General features: G+C 40.9%; 1 protein-coding gene across 3 annotated transcripts in view; it reads right to left on the bottom strand.

The window, feature by feature from the left end:
- Positions 1-16,243, bottom strand: part of LOC143035712 (uncharacterized) — a 56,201-nt gene that overhangs the window by 13,302 nt on the left and 26,656 nt on the right. For all 3 annotated transcript variants that reach the window (XM_076202594.1, XM_076202593.1, XM_076202595.1), the window contains exons 3-9: positions 12,104-12,232; positions 11,644-11,765; positions 11,035-11,199; positions 10,354-10,554; positions 7,464-7,647; positions 5,486-5,628; positions 157-320 (exon numbers count right to left, since the gene is read on the bottom strand). In XM_076202594.1, coding sequence (XP_076058709.1) covers positions 157-320; positions 5,486-5,628; positions 7,464-7,647; positions 10,354-10,554; positions 11,035-11,199; positions 11,644-11,765; positions 12,104-12,232 — 1,108 coding nt within the window. The remainder of the gene's footprint in view (positions 1-156; positions 321-5,485; positions 5,629-7,463; positions 7,648-10,353; positions 10,555-11,034; positions 11,200-11,643; positions 11,766-12,103; positions 12,233-16,243) is intronic.

The raw sequence follows: 16,243 nt of genomic DNA, 5'->3' as shown, positions 1-16,243 counted from the left end.
GACATTTAAAAAAAACTCTTCCTTTAGAGAAATATAAGTACATTCTGTGAATGTGAAAGCATTACTCATGTTGTGGGCTTTCCATAAGAAATCCAGGACAACAGATTCCCATATGTCTAACAAACAATTCTTTAACATTTCAAAGTTGAAACATACCTGAGGGTAGAGCATAATAGGCAAGAAGGTGGTCGAGGTCTCTAATGGTGTAAACTGGAAGCAGGAGTGAAGCCAGCATGCCCACCATCAAGTGCTCCAAGCATTCTTCTACTATCTTCTTCCGGCATCTGTCATCCTCAGTTCTAACATTAGTGCCACCACATCTAGAGGAACCATATGAATTGGTGAGTAAAGTAAATCTACAGGTCAGAAGATTCAATATGTACAGATATAGAATTATGAATATTGCAACATATATGCATGATGACAATCACATCTTCAATAACAACAGCACCAAAAGTAATAACAATAATAATAGCAATTAAAATAATGTTAATAACAATGATAATAAACATAACATGAGGGATTTTCTCCTTTATAAGTATAATTATTATAATCATTATACTTTGCTAGCTACCTCCCTCATGTGGGGAAAAAGGGGGCGACTGAGGATGAGATGGATGGCGTGAAAGGGGTGTTGAGCAAAAGATGGATATATGTTAAGGAAGGAAGAGAGAAGGCAGAAGATAGGGGTGAATGGAGAATGGCTGTGTATGGATGATACTGTGATGCATGGAAGGGAGTGAGTGGGGATGGGGTAGGGAGGGGTTATGCATGAGTGATATTTTGACACAGCCTGAAGGGATTTCTCCCCATCTTAAAAGTCTCTGCATGAGGGGACAGAGAAGGGGGTTGCCAGTTAAATGAAGCAGCCTTGTTGTGGATGTACTGTGTCTTGCTGCATTGCTTCTGACCCTGGGCAATGGGCAAGATGCAGGGATGACCTGTCATCCATGAGGAGCCAAGGTGAGAGAGAAGGAGGGGTGGTGAATGGGAGTGGAATGGGTGGGAATGGAATTATGCCTTTGCATGCATGCAAGGGGGGACGGAGAGGGGGGGTCGCCGATTAAATGAAGCGGCCTTGCTGTGGATGTGCTGTGTCTTGCGACACTGCTTCTGACCCAGGGCGGTGGGCAAGGTGCAGGGATGACCCGTCATCCAGGAGGTGCTCAGATCAGAGGGAGGGTGGGAGGGGTGTGGAGTGTATTTAGGGATGAAATGGGTGGGAGTGTTTTTATGCCTTTCCCTTTTTGGCTACCTCCCTTGAAAGGGGGAAAAAGCCTTGGTATATGTATCTATGAATGTATATGTATGTATATGTATGTATATATATATATATATATATATATATATATGTATATATATATGTATATATATATATATATATATATATATATATATATATATATATATATATATGTATATTTATATATATACATATATATGTATATGTATGTATATATATATATATATATATATATATATATATATATATATATATACAGGGTGTTCAGGATAAGTTTGATATTTTTTATTTTCTGTCATTTCAGAACCATTTGAAGGATTTAATAGTGGTAAAGTGCAACAGATAGCTGATTCTGTGTACTATTGGTGGGTGTGAGAGCAAAAGAGCATGGACAACTGGAAAGCACTGGAATATTGGAAGAGAGTGACCTGAGTCATGATGATTTGCACCAGATTAAAAAATTTGGAAATCTTAGCTGCAGCTCAGTGCTCCTTGAATACCGTGAAGGCTGGGAGACGTGAGCTGGAGAATTGTGATGGAGATGTGGAAGCAGTGGCTTGCAGGAAGGATCATAACAGGCACTCACTCTGTCCATACAATGAAATTTGTTGAGAACTGCGAAAAAGGTGTGGTAAGATCCAGGCAAGGCAATGCAGAGAGATGGGCATTGGAGTGGCAACTATGAAGAAAGTGCTGAATGAGGATCTTCACAACTCCTCATACAAGAGGAGCAAGGGCCAACTACTCACTGCCAAGGCCCAAGAACTACCTTACAAAAACCAAGAAATTCCTCAACAAGGTCAACCATCCAGTCGAGCTGGGGATGCTCTCATTCTTCTCAAACAAGAAGAACTTCTGCCTGGACCAGCTGCACAATGTGCAGAACAGGTGGCTAGCCTACAGTCCTCATTTAGTCCCGCACTTCATAAAGACCAAGTTCTCTCAAACTGTGATGGTCTTTGAGTGTGTTTCCAGCGATGGCCACATTATGTCACCCCACATCTTTGAAGAGGGACTCAGACTCACTTCAGATGGCTATATTGAGTTGCTGTCCACTGCTGTCAAGCACCGGGTGGAGTGGGTGGAGCTGCAGGAAGACCATATGTGTGGCAGTAGGACTCGGCTCTGTGTCACACCTCCGGGAAAACCTAGAAGTGGCTGTCTAAGAACTTCTACAACTTCACCAGTCCCAACATATGGCCCCCCCAACTCGCCTGATTGCAACCCAATGGACTATTATGTGTGGGGCACAATTGAAAAAGACACCAATCATACTGCCTGCAACACCAAGGACAAGCTGACTGCCAGGATCAAACTGGTGTTTAGGCATCTCTCAAAGGACACTGTGAAGGCTGTGTGTTGCAGGTTCAGGTCCCACCTGGAGGCTCAGGGCAGCTTCTTTGAGTGAATTGTTTTTGGCAAAAGATCCTCTTAAGAGATGACTTTGAGTTTTGAGAATGTCAATTTTTGGCCATGATATGACATTTTTCTTTCCTTTCCAAAAAAAGTGTCAAATTTACCTTGAACACCCTGTATATACATATATATACCCCACCTGGGGTATTGGCTGCTTGTTATTGTAGCTAAGTAGCATGTAGCTGACACTTTAAGGTCTATATGGGGTGCCCCTACAGACCAGACCACACATCATTTTGTCTGTGATAGAGTAAGTCTCTGTTTATAGAGAAATTATGACACTTTTATTATACTGTGACTGTCCCTCCATTATGCTGTCCCCCCACCCTTTGTTACTGTCCTGTACCATTTCTCTGAATATTCATTTCCTTTCTTCACCTAATCCTGTGGTGGGGGAAAAGAATACTGCCACAAAGTCTCCCTACTTGAGTTGTTCGAGACAAAAAACAGGATGAGGATAGGACTAAGCATCCTTCTCCCTGTAGCCCCAAAGGGGACATTCCTAAAAAAAAGTACAGGCACAAGAGGGTCTTGGAGTTTTCCAACCAGTACCTTAAGGTTTGGGTCTTTTAATGTGCATGGATGTGGTACAGATGAGAGTAAAAGGGAAGAGATAGGCAGTATATTTGAGTAGATGGATGTGTTGGCATTGAGTGAAACTAGGTTGAAAGGGAGGGGGGAGTGTGAGTTTGGGAGTGTAGTTGGGTGGTTCTCTAGAGTGAAGAGAGGACGAGGGAGAGAAGGGGTGACTATACTAGTAAGTGAAGAGATAGATAAGCGTTTAGTGGAGTGGAAGGAGGTTTCTTCAAGGTTAATGTGGATGAAGGTGAAACTGGGAAGGGAGATGTGGGTTTTTGTAAGTGCATATGGGCCTAATAATGAGAAGAGTGTAGAGGAAAGGGAGGGTTTTTGGATGGATTTAAATGAGTCCATAGAGGGATTTAGGGAGAAATGTCAATGTAGTGGTACTGGGAGACCTTAATGCTTGCATGGGAAATGAACCAATAGAAGGAGTGGTTGGGAAGTGTGGAGTTCCAGGAAAAAATTGTAGTAATGAGTTGATGGTTGATAGCAAATACAGTGTTTGGGAAGAAAGTTAAGCATAAGTACACATGGGAGAGGGTGGTGGATGGAGGGGTGGTGGATAGAGCATTAATGGACTATATAATGGTAACCATGAGTATAATAGGAAGAGTTAAGGGGAGAGTGGAGGAATATTAAATAATTTTTTGGTGGAAGGAAGGTTGAGTGGAGGATAGATGGAGTAAGAGGAAAATGACAGAAGGTAGGAAGGTGCTTAGAATGAACTGCTTAAACAAGAAAGAAAAGGAGAATGAGTACAAGGAGAAGCTGAGAGAGGAGTGGGAGGGAGTGAAGGTTAGAGTAGAACTAGGAGTGAAGGAGGAATGGGGATGGTTCAAGGAGGGAGTCACAAGATGTGCAAAGATGATGAGTGGGACAAGGAGGGCAGGAGGAAATAGAAGGAAGGGTAGTGAGTGGTATGTCCAAACCATCCCAATAATTTTTCATCAACCCTATCTCCCAACTCCCTTTCCACCCCTGTTCTCCTCCTCACCTCATTTCTCTATCCAGCCTAGTATCCCCTACAATACTTCTTAGGCATTTCATCTCAAATGCATTTAAACTCTTCCTCTCTTATGTTCCATGTTACTGCCCCATAAAGTATGTTGGCACAATCACTCCTTCATACAATCTCCTCTTAGCATCCATTCCCAAATGTCTATTTTTCATTACACTTTTCAGTCCCCCAAGGTATTTATTTGTTCCTCTCAATCTACATTCCACCTCCATCCCCACTCCTTTTCCCACCACATTTGCCCCCAAGTATCTAAAGCTATCCATTTCCTCCAGTCTCTCTCCCTAAACACTCGCTTCCAATTTGGTACCACATTCTCCCCTTGTACATCTCATCACTTTACTTTTAACAACATTTATCACCACTGTCCTTTTTTCACACACCTTCCCAAACTCTGTCACCAACTTCCTTAATCCCTCCTCTGATCCTGCCACAATCACAGTGTCATCACAAAACAACTGATTTATCTCCTATTTTACTACATTTTCTTTAACTATCTCCAATCACCATCCCATTACCCTTGTGTTTACCTCAAGCACCACCCCTAAATACATCTAATATTTCTCCATTATAATTCTTGCCTAACACACCAAACCTATTACTCCATCTATTGGCTCATCTCCTACTCTAGCATTGAAATTCCCAACACCACAACATTTAAATTCCTCCCAAAACTCTCTATACACTTGTTTATATAAATCTAAAAAGCTTCCCCCTCCTCTTCAATTTTCTCACTACCACGGGCATATGAACTCACAAAAGCCCATATCTCCCATCCCATTCCACCAATGCCAACATTATCCACACTTCCCTCCACTTCACCACACACTTACTTGCCCCATCACTTACCAGCAGTGACCCTACTTCCCTCCCTCATCCACTTGTCACCCCTCCCTTTCAACTTAGTTTCACTCAATACTAACATGTCCATCTTTCTTCAAACAAACACACCTCCACTCTCTTCCCTTTCACTATCATCTGTAAGATATCCAAGCATATTTAATGACCTAATTGGTTTTGGTGAGAGTCCTCTTACATACTGACTTTTCACATGAGAAAAATATGGAATGGTAGATCCCTAGTCCCCTTAATTCATCCCATCTAGTCACTTTTTGGGACACATGAGGACACTATGGCAGAATTGTTTTGCTCCCACCACAGAGGAATCTGAAAGAAGTACAATTATGGAAGTGGTAACTGATAGGTTCAAGGGAACAGCAAAGACTTACTGTTGTTGTTCCTGTTCACAGCCTTTGTCCTCCTCAACTCCAGCTCCTTTACTGGCACTTTCTTCCTCCTTTTTATCGTCCTTCGTTTCTTTCTTGAGATGTTCTTTTATATTGTATATAGCAAATAAACTCACTACCACCATCTGTTTACAAAACAAAATTATCATTAATCAAGTGCAATACATGTTACAAAAGGTATGCCTCACATGCACCACACTCACCAACACACACAATATACAAAGAGTTAGAACTGCAGATGTACTGTGGATGTGCTGTGTCTTGCTGCATTGCTTCTGACCCATTGTAGTGGGTGGGATACAGGAATGACCCATCATCCATGAAGAGCTAAGATGAGCGTGAAATGGGTGGGAGTTGGAACTTTTCACTTTTCACTTGGCTACCTCCTTTGTAAGGGGGAAAAGTCCTAGGTATATAGATGAAACTACAGCCAACTCCATACATCTACACACTCTTTAAACACTCTAAACATACTAGGAATAAACATAACATCAAACAGAGAACTTTTTCAATTCCTACATAAATACAAAATACATAATCAATCTGTTGCCCCAGGTCTCTCTTGCAGGTAACTGGCGACAGCCACTTGGTTAGCCCATAAGGCACACTAGGTATGGCTAAGGTGAGACAGTACAATATGAGGTGTTCTCTGTCTTCTACATGATGAGTTCAACTGGTGGAGTTTGTTCCTGTGGCAAGGTCTATTCTGTGTTGGTTCAGTCTTGGTGCTAGATGGTGACCTGAACACAATCATGCGAGTGTGGTTCTTGCTTCTCTTAGGAGGAATTTTTCTGTGAGGTTAATGCTAGAAGGGGTTTGTTGGAGAGAGCTGGGTGGTTAACCTTGGATTGCTTGTTTTGTGACATAAATGTGGATTTTTTTTTTTTAATGGACATGGTGTGCAGTGTAGGGGGAAGGTTGGTATAAATGTTTGAGTAGTATTGTTGGTTGTGCTTGCCAGACCCCCTGATATCCACCCTTCTGAATCCTCTCTCCCACGTAAGGACAGAGTCCACTTGGCCAGACTGCGATGCGGTCACCACCCAGCACTTCTAAGCTACCAGAAGAAGCTGGACGACCGTGTTGTGAACAGCTGCCCAGGATGTAACACTTCACCCCATACCATACAACACATAATGGAAGACTGCATTATACACAATCATGCACGCAAACAACACAACATACACTCTATAAAGGATTTGTGGGAAAACCCAGTTTCGGCTGTGGCCTTCCTTGGGGAGACGGGACTGATCGGACAGACAGTCTAGGGAACGACAACAACAACAACTCAATAGAATTTTTTACATAGAGAACCAAAAGTCCTCTTCCTAGAACATTTTATGAAAATTATAGGTACATAGTTCTATACAAAAACTCTGAACACTACTCACCCATCTCACTACATCATACAAGCACAACCCACTGAATGGGGAGAAAAAAATCACCAGCAACATGCTACTTAAACATTTGGAGCAACTTGACATATGCACAACACAATACCTCAATTCAAATATACACGCACACTCACATCATAACTCAAGTACCTCAAAACTGAACAAACCCCTCCAGACATTAGCCTCCACTGAAAAATCCCATGAGAAGCAAAATTCACACCAGTGTGACTATGTTCAGGTTACCATCCAGCACTAAAACAATACCAACACAGAATAGACCTGGCCACTAAAATAAATAGCTCCAGATCCAATCATCATACAGAAGACACCAAACATCTCATCTTTCACTGCCCCACCCTAACCATACCCAGACAACTAAACAACAATTCTTCCTTGGGTGGTTCCTTGAAAGACTTTTGAGCTAATTTGGTGGTTGTTACCAGTTACCTGATAGCTGTGGACCCCCCTGCAAAGGAAACCTGAAGTACTGGGTAATAACTGAATGCTGCTTTCAAATAAATTTCTCACTGGACACAGAAGAGAACAAATTAATAAACAAAACTTACATGTATTAAATTGGCCTTTGTAAGAGCCTGTGTTGCCACCAAAGTTGACAGAGAGGAAGTCAAAGGTTGAACTAGATCTCCAGCATCTTCTACTTGTTGATTTAAGTAAAGACTTGCATGAAATCTCAGAAACAGATTGATGTATTCTGCACCGCTGATACGCAAATTCTTGCTTTCCCCATTCCTATAATTAACATATATTTGGTAAAAGGATGATAAAAAAAGAATATATATAATCTTAAGTTCGACACAAATATACAGATTTATGTATTCTGCACCATTGAGACACAAATTCTTGCTTTCTCCATTCCTATAATCAACATATATTTGGTAAAAGGAGGATGAAAAAATATATATAATTTTAGCTTCTTGACACAAATAAAATTCCTGCCTTGAATTTCATAGACTGAAAACCCACAGCAACATAGATCTCCCTGGGTAGAAACTCTGGAATTATGTTCTATGGTATTTCAGTCTGGCGGGCAAAATAAAGAGAGAAGAGTTATTGTTTGAAAAGAAAGAGAGAGACAGACAGATTGAGCAAGAGAGAGAGAGAGAGAGAGAGAGAGAGAGAGAGAGAGAGAGAGAGAGAGAGAGAGAGAGAGAGAGAGAGAGAGAGAGAGAGAGAGAGAGAGAGAGAGAGAGAGAGGGAGGGAGAAGGAGAGGGAGGGAGAAGGAGAGGGAGGGAGAAGGAGAGGGAGGGAGAAGGAGAGGGAGGGAGAAGGAGAGGGGGAGGGAGAGAAAGAGAGAGGAGAGGAGAGATGAGAGAGAGAGAAGAGAAGAGAAGAAAGAGAGAAGAGAGAGAGGAGAGGAGAGAGGAGAGAAGAGAGGAGAAAAGAGAGAAGAGAGGAGAAAAGAGAGAAGAGAGGAGAGAGGGAGAAGAGAGAGAGAGGAGAAAGGAGAGGAGAGGAAGAGGAGAAAGAGGGGAAAGGAAAGAAAGAGGGGAAAGGAGAGAAAGAGGAGTGATATAAGAGAGAGGAGAGGAAAGGGGAGAGAGAGAGAGAGAAGAGAGAGGAGAGGAAAGGGGAGAGAGAGAGAGAGAGAGAGAGAGAGAGAGAGAGAGAGAGAGAGAGAGAGAGAGAGAGGAGAGAGAGCAGAGAGATGGGTGAGAGAGGAGAGAGAAGGGTGAGAGAGGAGAGAGAAGGGAGGAGAAAGGAGAGAAGGGAGAGAGAGGGGAGAGAGAGGAGAGGGAAAAAGAGAAAAAGAATGAGAGAGATAAGAGGAAGAGAAAAAGAGAGAAAGAAAGAAAGAAAAAAGAGAGATGGGGAGAAAGAAATAGAAAAGAGAGAAGGAGACAGAAAAAGAGGAGAAAGAGAAAGAGGGGGAAAAGAGAGAGTAAAGAAAGAGAAAGGAGAGAGAGAGGGAGGGCAGAGATAGGGGCAGAGAAAGAGAGAGAGAGAGAGAGAGAGAGAGAGAGAGAGAGAGAGAGAGAGAGAGAGAGAGAGAGAGAGAGGAAGAGGAAGTGGGGGAGAGAGAGGAGGGAGAGAATGTAAGAGGGAGAGAAGGGGGGAGAGAGAGGAGGGAGGGAGGGGGAGAGAGAGAGAGAGAGAGAGAGAGAGAGAGAGAGAGAGAGAGAGAGAGAGAGAGAGAGAGAGAGAGAGAGAGAGAGAGAGAGAGAGAGAGGAGAAAGTGAGAGAGAGAGAGAGGAGAAAAAGAGAAAGAGGAGATAGGAGAGAGAAAAGAAAGGAGAGAGAAAAAGAGAGGAAAAAGGAAAGATGGGAGAGAGAGGGGAGAGAGAGGAGAGAGAGAGAAGGAAAAAAGAGAAAAAGAATGAGATAGGAGAAATAGAAATGAGAGAGAGAGAGAGGGAATGGAGAAGATCAAGATATTGAGAAAGAGAAAGAAAGGAGAGAGAGAGGAGAGAAAGAGAGAGGAGGAGGAGGGTTGAAAAAGAGAGAGGAGGAGGGTTGAAAAAGAGAGAGAGAGAGAGAGAGAGAGAGAGAGAGAGAGAGAGATGCACTTTTTCCCACAAAAAATTGGCTCAAAAAAATGACCCTGCATCTTATATGTGAAGTTCAGGCCTCCCATAGGCTAATTTGTCTCCAATGCTTGCTACTTTAAGCTATAATCTTACACCAGATGGTAACTTCTACCAAGCCTGAAATGACATTATTATGAATATTACAGTCCTTTTCACTAATATATACAAAATTATGTACAAGTAAAAAGGAATGTATCATTACCATTACTGAAAAAAAAAAAAGTAATAATAATAATAATAATAAATAATTGTAACAAAATGCTGGCAACATTCGTTGGTACCCACTGACCGATCATACCTAAACGTCTCAACACACTCCTATCAAAAGCCAGCTTGATATTTCCTGCACAGTGCTATGGTGCTGGTGATCCTTTATCCTAAATATGACCTGCTGAAATGGAGTGGATCTTCTATGCCCATGCATCTTATATGCCATAAAATACAGTATCTCTGTGCCACTCCTCTTCAAAATCTATCGACATCTTCATTTTCATCTGGAGATCCAGGACTGACAGACTGTCACTTAGTTTCTGGACTGGACCAGAAATATGTATCTGTGTGTACTACTTTTGCCCAATTTTGTCATGTCAGAAGAACTGACAGCTAGCACCTGCTACATTCATCCTCCTCCTGTTAGGTAGTGACACAACCACACCCACACCCACACTATTCAAGATATTAAGAAAAAACTTGATGCTGAAAGATACAAAGACGGGCCACCATGAGCATAGCTCCCTTCCCGTATAATACAACTAGGTAAATACTAGTACAACACAGTCCAAAACTTCTTCCCATAGAAATCTATAGGAGGCCTCAAGAACTGTTGCTCACTAGTCTTATCAACAATATTATGTTACTGAACAAAAAATATATTAAATAGATTTAAATACAATTAAGAGACCCACATACCCTAGAAAAGCCGGAGCAGTTCCAGCGAGGACCTTTGAAAATGTCTGGGTAAGGTTCTGAGGGGCCCCTGGAAATGGTCCGGGCACGCACATTGCACGAACATACAGTGCCACTGCTGCAAGTTTGTTTGTCTTTCCTGCCTCAAGCAGTGCTAGCTGGTTGTAAGGCTGCCCACTGGTTGGTGCAACAACAACAGCATGTCTGGTCATACAAAAGGAATTACATCAACTTTGGTAATTTGATTAAATTTCATCTATTCCCTAATCCTCAGCTAGTTTTAGACCTGAAAGTTGCATTACAAAATGACTAACACAGAGATATAACTTACTTAACAATATAGCAACATGTCACTATATAGAGATAAGTCTTAATCCACATGATACTTGCATTTCTGAAGATATCATCTAATATGATTTTTGTGTATAGTTGAGTTAATTTTCCCACAAGCATTGTGAACAAATATCAACTTTCTATTAATTCAAATTAGCACAATGCATTCACATAAAATGAAAGTTAATAATCTATTTTTCAGTATGAGGAAGGGTAATCCCTACTATAAGTTATTCCCCTAAAACAGATTCCTCATTCACCTCACAATTTTCATACAGTAAAAACAGAGACATCTTGGGCATAGCCATCCACATCATTTAATGCTTACAAAACCATGGAAAAATATAATACCTATAAAATGTTTCGGCTTGCCGTGTCTGATGTCTGTATCTAGCCAAGTCACCTAGATGCACTAAGCAGTACTGGCAGAGGTAAAGAGCATTCTTCCGACTTAGGCTCTTGCTCTTGTCTTTACTAGTATTTTCAAAATCAACTGCACCATAAATACTATCTTTCCTGTAAAATAGAAAACTATTTGTAATTACATGCATTTGCCTATCTTAGAAGGCATGTGGTACCTCTTTTCTCCAGGACCACCTATATCATATAAGCAAACATTCCACCTTTCTTAATCCTCAATGGGGATGTAGCCCTGACTTAATCACTGAATTAGGCTTTCTGGATGCCGGAGTTCTTATAAGGAAATTGATACACATGATATAAAACAAGAGTTCTATCTTTGATTCTCATATTCTTAAAACTACAGAGGTCCTTGAAAAATAACTATGTGCTGATCAAGGTGTTAAGAGGGAAACTAATGGGTGATGTATGGTAGTGGGCTGGATGGGGGGTCTGGATGCATGCCTTGGCTGGCTACCTCCCTTATGAGAAGCTTCACCTCTAGTATATAAATGGATAGTTAGATAGTATCTAAGTTGAACAAAGACAACTTTAACCTACCTCCTAAATGGTAGATCCAGTGCATAAAGTGAGCATATCTGATTGAAGAGTTGTAAATAGTACCCACTTGCAGAATTCAAGAACCAATTGAGCTGATCTCTGGCCTCGCTAGTTCCACTCCCCTGTATAAACATTAAAATTACATATTTTCTATCATATCATATATATAGACCTCGGTGTGCCTATAAATTATATATACACCTCAAAAGAATAAACCCATTAATATGACTGGATAAAAATTGCTGTGACACACTTCTGCATGCTACTGGAGTATTCTTGAGAAAACACTAATGCTGTATATACATAAGTTAAAAACATATAAAAGAACATATATAAACACATGGACACATTACATTACCTGTGTCTATATTACACTTACACAAATATATTTAAAATGGAATATTTTCTAATATTATTAATACACTGTTGTACTCATTGTGTTCTAATATGAAATACACACCTGTTTTTCTTTAACGGATGCCTGAAGTTGTGCAATGGTGTTCTTGAAACCATGGGTCCAAAGGTCTAACTCAACTCCTTGGTCCAATGCAGCATCTGGCCAGTTAACCAGCAACTGGCCATAAACTCCCTGTCAGAATAGATTGGGAATACAGACTAATAGAAGAGTAACAGATTAATATAAAACTCCTCCATTCCTTACTTTTGCATACATACACCAAAAGCTTCTTTCCCCTTACAAGGTAGGTAGCCAAAAAACAAAGGCATAAAATCCACTCCCACCCATTTCATCCCCACATACTTCACTCCCATCCAACCCCCTCCTTCCCTCTTATCTTGGCTCCTCCTGGATGACGGGTCATCCCTGCATCTCACCCACTGCCCTGGGTCAGAACCTGTATTGCAAGACACAGCACATCCACAGCAAGGCCGCTTCATTAAATTGGTGTCCCCCATGCAGAAAAGAAGATGGGGAGAAATCCCTTCAGGTTGTATCAATTTATTTTTTCACACATACTCCCTTACCCACATACCCTACCCACTCCTTTTTATGCATCACAACATCATCCATATACAACCATTCTCTATTCACCCCTATCTTCTCTCTTCTCCCTTCCTTCCTCACCTGACATTCCCCTCTTTCTCAATACCCCTTTTACCCCATCCATTCATCTCATCCTTGGTCGACCCCTCGTGTTCACTCCTTCCACACCTCTTTTACTTATCTTTCTTCCCTCATTCTTTCCATGTGTCTAAACTATCTAAAACTTTTTCATCAACCCCCTTTCCATCCCCATTCTCCTCCTCACCTCCTCGTTTCTCACTCTATTCAGCCTAGTAACCCCTATCATACTTCTCAGACATCACCAAACACATTCAAACTCTTCTTCTCTATAACTACAAAGTAATGTCGTAACACATTAGTAAATTTCAACAAAAACCCACTGTGTTGGATAAGAAGAAATGAAATAAATAGATTCCATATATTTCGATCACGGACTGTGATCCTCTTCAGTGGAATACAGAGTAGAGGAGCAAAAGGCATGTCTTATAAACAGTAAAAGAAGGAACATGGATAGGACTCAGGTAGCGTCTAATGCTTTGCGGGGCAGGTCACCCGCCTTCACCAGAGATGGTAGTAATTTGTTGACTGCCCAGGTGGTAATGCAGTCAGGTGACCATTGTCCATGAGATATATTGAAATTTGGAAATTTGTTAATCAAGGATGATTCTATTATTTTCCTTTTAAAACTGCACTTTGAATTGAATATAATTTTTGCTTCATTCCAATCTTCTTCTCTATGTTCCATGTTTCTGCCCCATACAGTGCTGTCAGCACAATCACTCCTTCATACAATCTCCTCTTAGCATCCATTCCCAAATGTCTATTTCTCATTACACTTTTTAATCTCCCAAGGCATTTACTTGCTTCTCTCAATCTACATTCTACCTCCACCTCCACTCCTCCCTTTCCCACCACATTTGCACCCAAGTATCTAAAGCTATCCACTTCCTCCAGTCTCCCTTAATACTCATTTCCAGTCTGCTGCCACTTTCTCCCCTTGTGCATCTCATCACCTTACTTTTACCCACATTTATCTTCAACTTCCTCCTTTCACACACCTTCCCAAACTCTGTAACTAATTTCTTCAATCCCTCCTTTGATCCTGCTACAAGCGCAGTGTCATCAGCAAACAACAGCTGGCTTATCTCTCATTTTTTTCCATTTTCTTTCACCATCACCAATTTACGACCCATTGCCATTGCATTTACCTCTTGCACCACCCCATCCATATATAAATTGAACAGCCAAGGTGACATAACACATCCTCAGCAAAATCCCACCTTTACCTCAAACCACTCTCTCCATTTCTGGTTCAAACACAAGCTCTACTACTCTTATAAAAGCTTTTGACTCCTCTTAATATCTTTTCCCCTATCCCATATATCTGCAATAGCTCCCATAGTGCCTTCCTGTCTATCCTTTAATATAAGCATTTTCCAAATCCATAAAAGACCAAAAAACATCCCAACCTTTTTCTAAAGCTTTCTCGCATATCTGTCTTCCCACAAAAATCTGATCTATGCAACCCTTTCCTGTCCTAAACCCACACTGTTCCTCACCATTTACTCCCTCTGTTCCTCTCCCAATCCTCTCTATCAAAGCCCTTCCTTAAGCCTTCCCAACTACACTTAGCAAACTGATCCCTCTGGAACTACTATACTCATACTTGTTCCCTTTTCCCTTGTAAAGTGGAACTATACAGGCACTCCTCCAGTCCTCTGGAACTCTACCCTCTCTTAAACAAACATTAAATAACCTCACCAGCCAATCCACCATCACTGTACCTCCTTTGTCTAGACATTCTGCATGACACCCATACAACCCAGGTGCCTTAGCTGCTCTCATCATCTTAACAACTGCCTTCACCTCATCTTTCCTTATTTCTCCATTTTCCTCACTCATCACTGTCATTTTTTTAGTGCTTCCCACTGCAATTACCTTTCCCTCCCTATCCTCTTTCACTTTTAGCAACTGCCTAAAATACTCTGCCCATTTTCCTCTTACTGCCATCTCTTCCTTACTTTTACATGAAGTATTTATGAAATAGCATTTATACAATGGATGGTCTACTGATTCCAAAATCTGCAATACTGGAGATCATGAATATATTGTACTGCTCAATATATAACAATGAGGAAGAAGGTAAGGAGTCTAGACCAGGAGGTATATTGCTACGGCTGAACCAGTCACCTTTGCCTTTTGCACTTGGACTGTTGAGGCAGGTATCAGCCACTGCAGGAATCATAAAAGTGTGGGACTCGAACTCACAACTAAGCAAAAGTGAGACCAGCATGCTTCCAACTACACCACCAGTGCAACAAAATAAGACACATGATCAGTTTAATTTTAGCAACTGAAATATATATATATATATATATATATATATATTGTGTACTGTCTAAACTTCTGATTAACCCCTAGGCAAGGTGGTGTACTTGGATTTTGTCCTAACGCCAGAAAATTTCATTCAGTTGTGGGATATCAGTGCAATGAATATGTCAACCATTTCTTTTCAATATTGTGCATTTAAAATTTTACAATCTCTTTTGAAAGGATGTATAGAAGAACTGTGTCAAAAGCATTATTTAGGTCTATTAGTATCATCATGGGCTAAATCAAGTAATTTAAATTTTCAATGTACTCTGATGCCCTTTGAATTTAATTCTCAAATCCTGAGGAACTAGTGACAGCTAACAGGTTGGCTCATCAGTCCATTACGAAGAAAATGTGTAGTGTTGTCTGAAATGGATGAGTGTAGTGCGGTATAAAATAACATATTCTGTGTCTCAGTGAAGTGACTGCATCTGGGGTATATAGTGTCTTGTATATATATATCACTCAACAAATATTACAGGGATTTAACAAGAAAGCACTATTAGAAACAAAAACTATGGAGGCAAAAGACATACATATGGTATTCAATAGTTCCCAGATCACTGAGAAGGTCATTCACAAAAAATTAACAAGAAATGGCAAACAAACTTCTTAACTAGATCAGAGAACAGAATATCCAAAAATACCATTTACCTGGGGTCAAAAAATTACACAATGGAGTTCCCTAAGGAGCAATACTTTTGTTTGCACTTGTGAATCTCATGACAAGTTCTCTCCCCACACCAAATCCATAGCATAACACCAAAACTCTAGCCTATGCAAATGACCTAACAATAACCCAACACAGCAACTACAAAACAGCTACAAACATCCAAATATACCAATCCTATACAAAGTGGAAATGGCTAACACAAAATACAATGGAAGCCTTCCTCCGAAAATCATCAGCGACAGTGGTCATCCAAGACAACCATGCAGATGCAAAGAACGTCTAAAAGTCAAACTGAACACCCATACCTTCCATTGAACAATAGCACTAAAATCCAGACCCTCACTTTTCATACACATATCCTTCAACCCACATCAAGACCCAATGAAACGCAACAAAATTTATGAAGATCAGGTTCTGGCTGGCAGAAACTAATCAGTCCATGAATAGTTCATAATAATCACTCTATTACACCTCCCCTGCATGGTTCCCTACAATCAATAAAACAAGACACCCTACCAACTACATAAAAC

The sequence above is a fragment of the Oratosquilla oratoria genome, chromosome 19 (genome assembly GCF_046742065.1).
Source record: "Oratosquilla oratoria isolate Oo_2021 chromosome 19, ASM4674206v1, whole genome shotgun sequence".
Lineage (NCBI taxonomy): Eukaryota > Metazoa > Arthropoda > Malacostraca > Stomatopoda > Squillidae > Oratosquilla > Oratosquilla oratoria.
The sequence above is the reverse complement of the archived record's forward strand: the minus strand, read 5'-3'. Positions and strand labels throughout refer to the sequence as shown.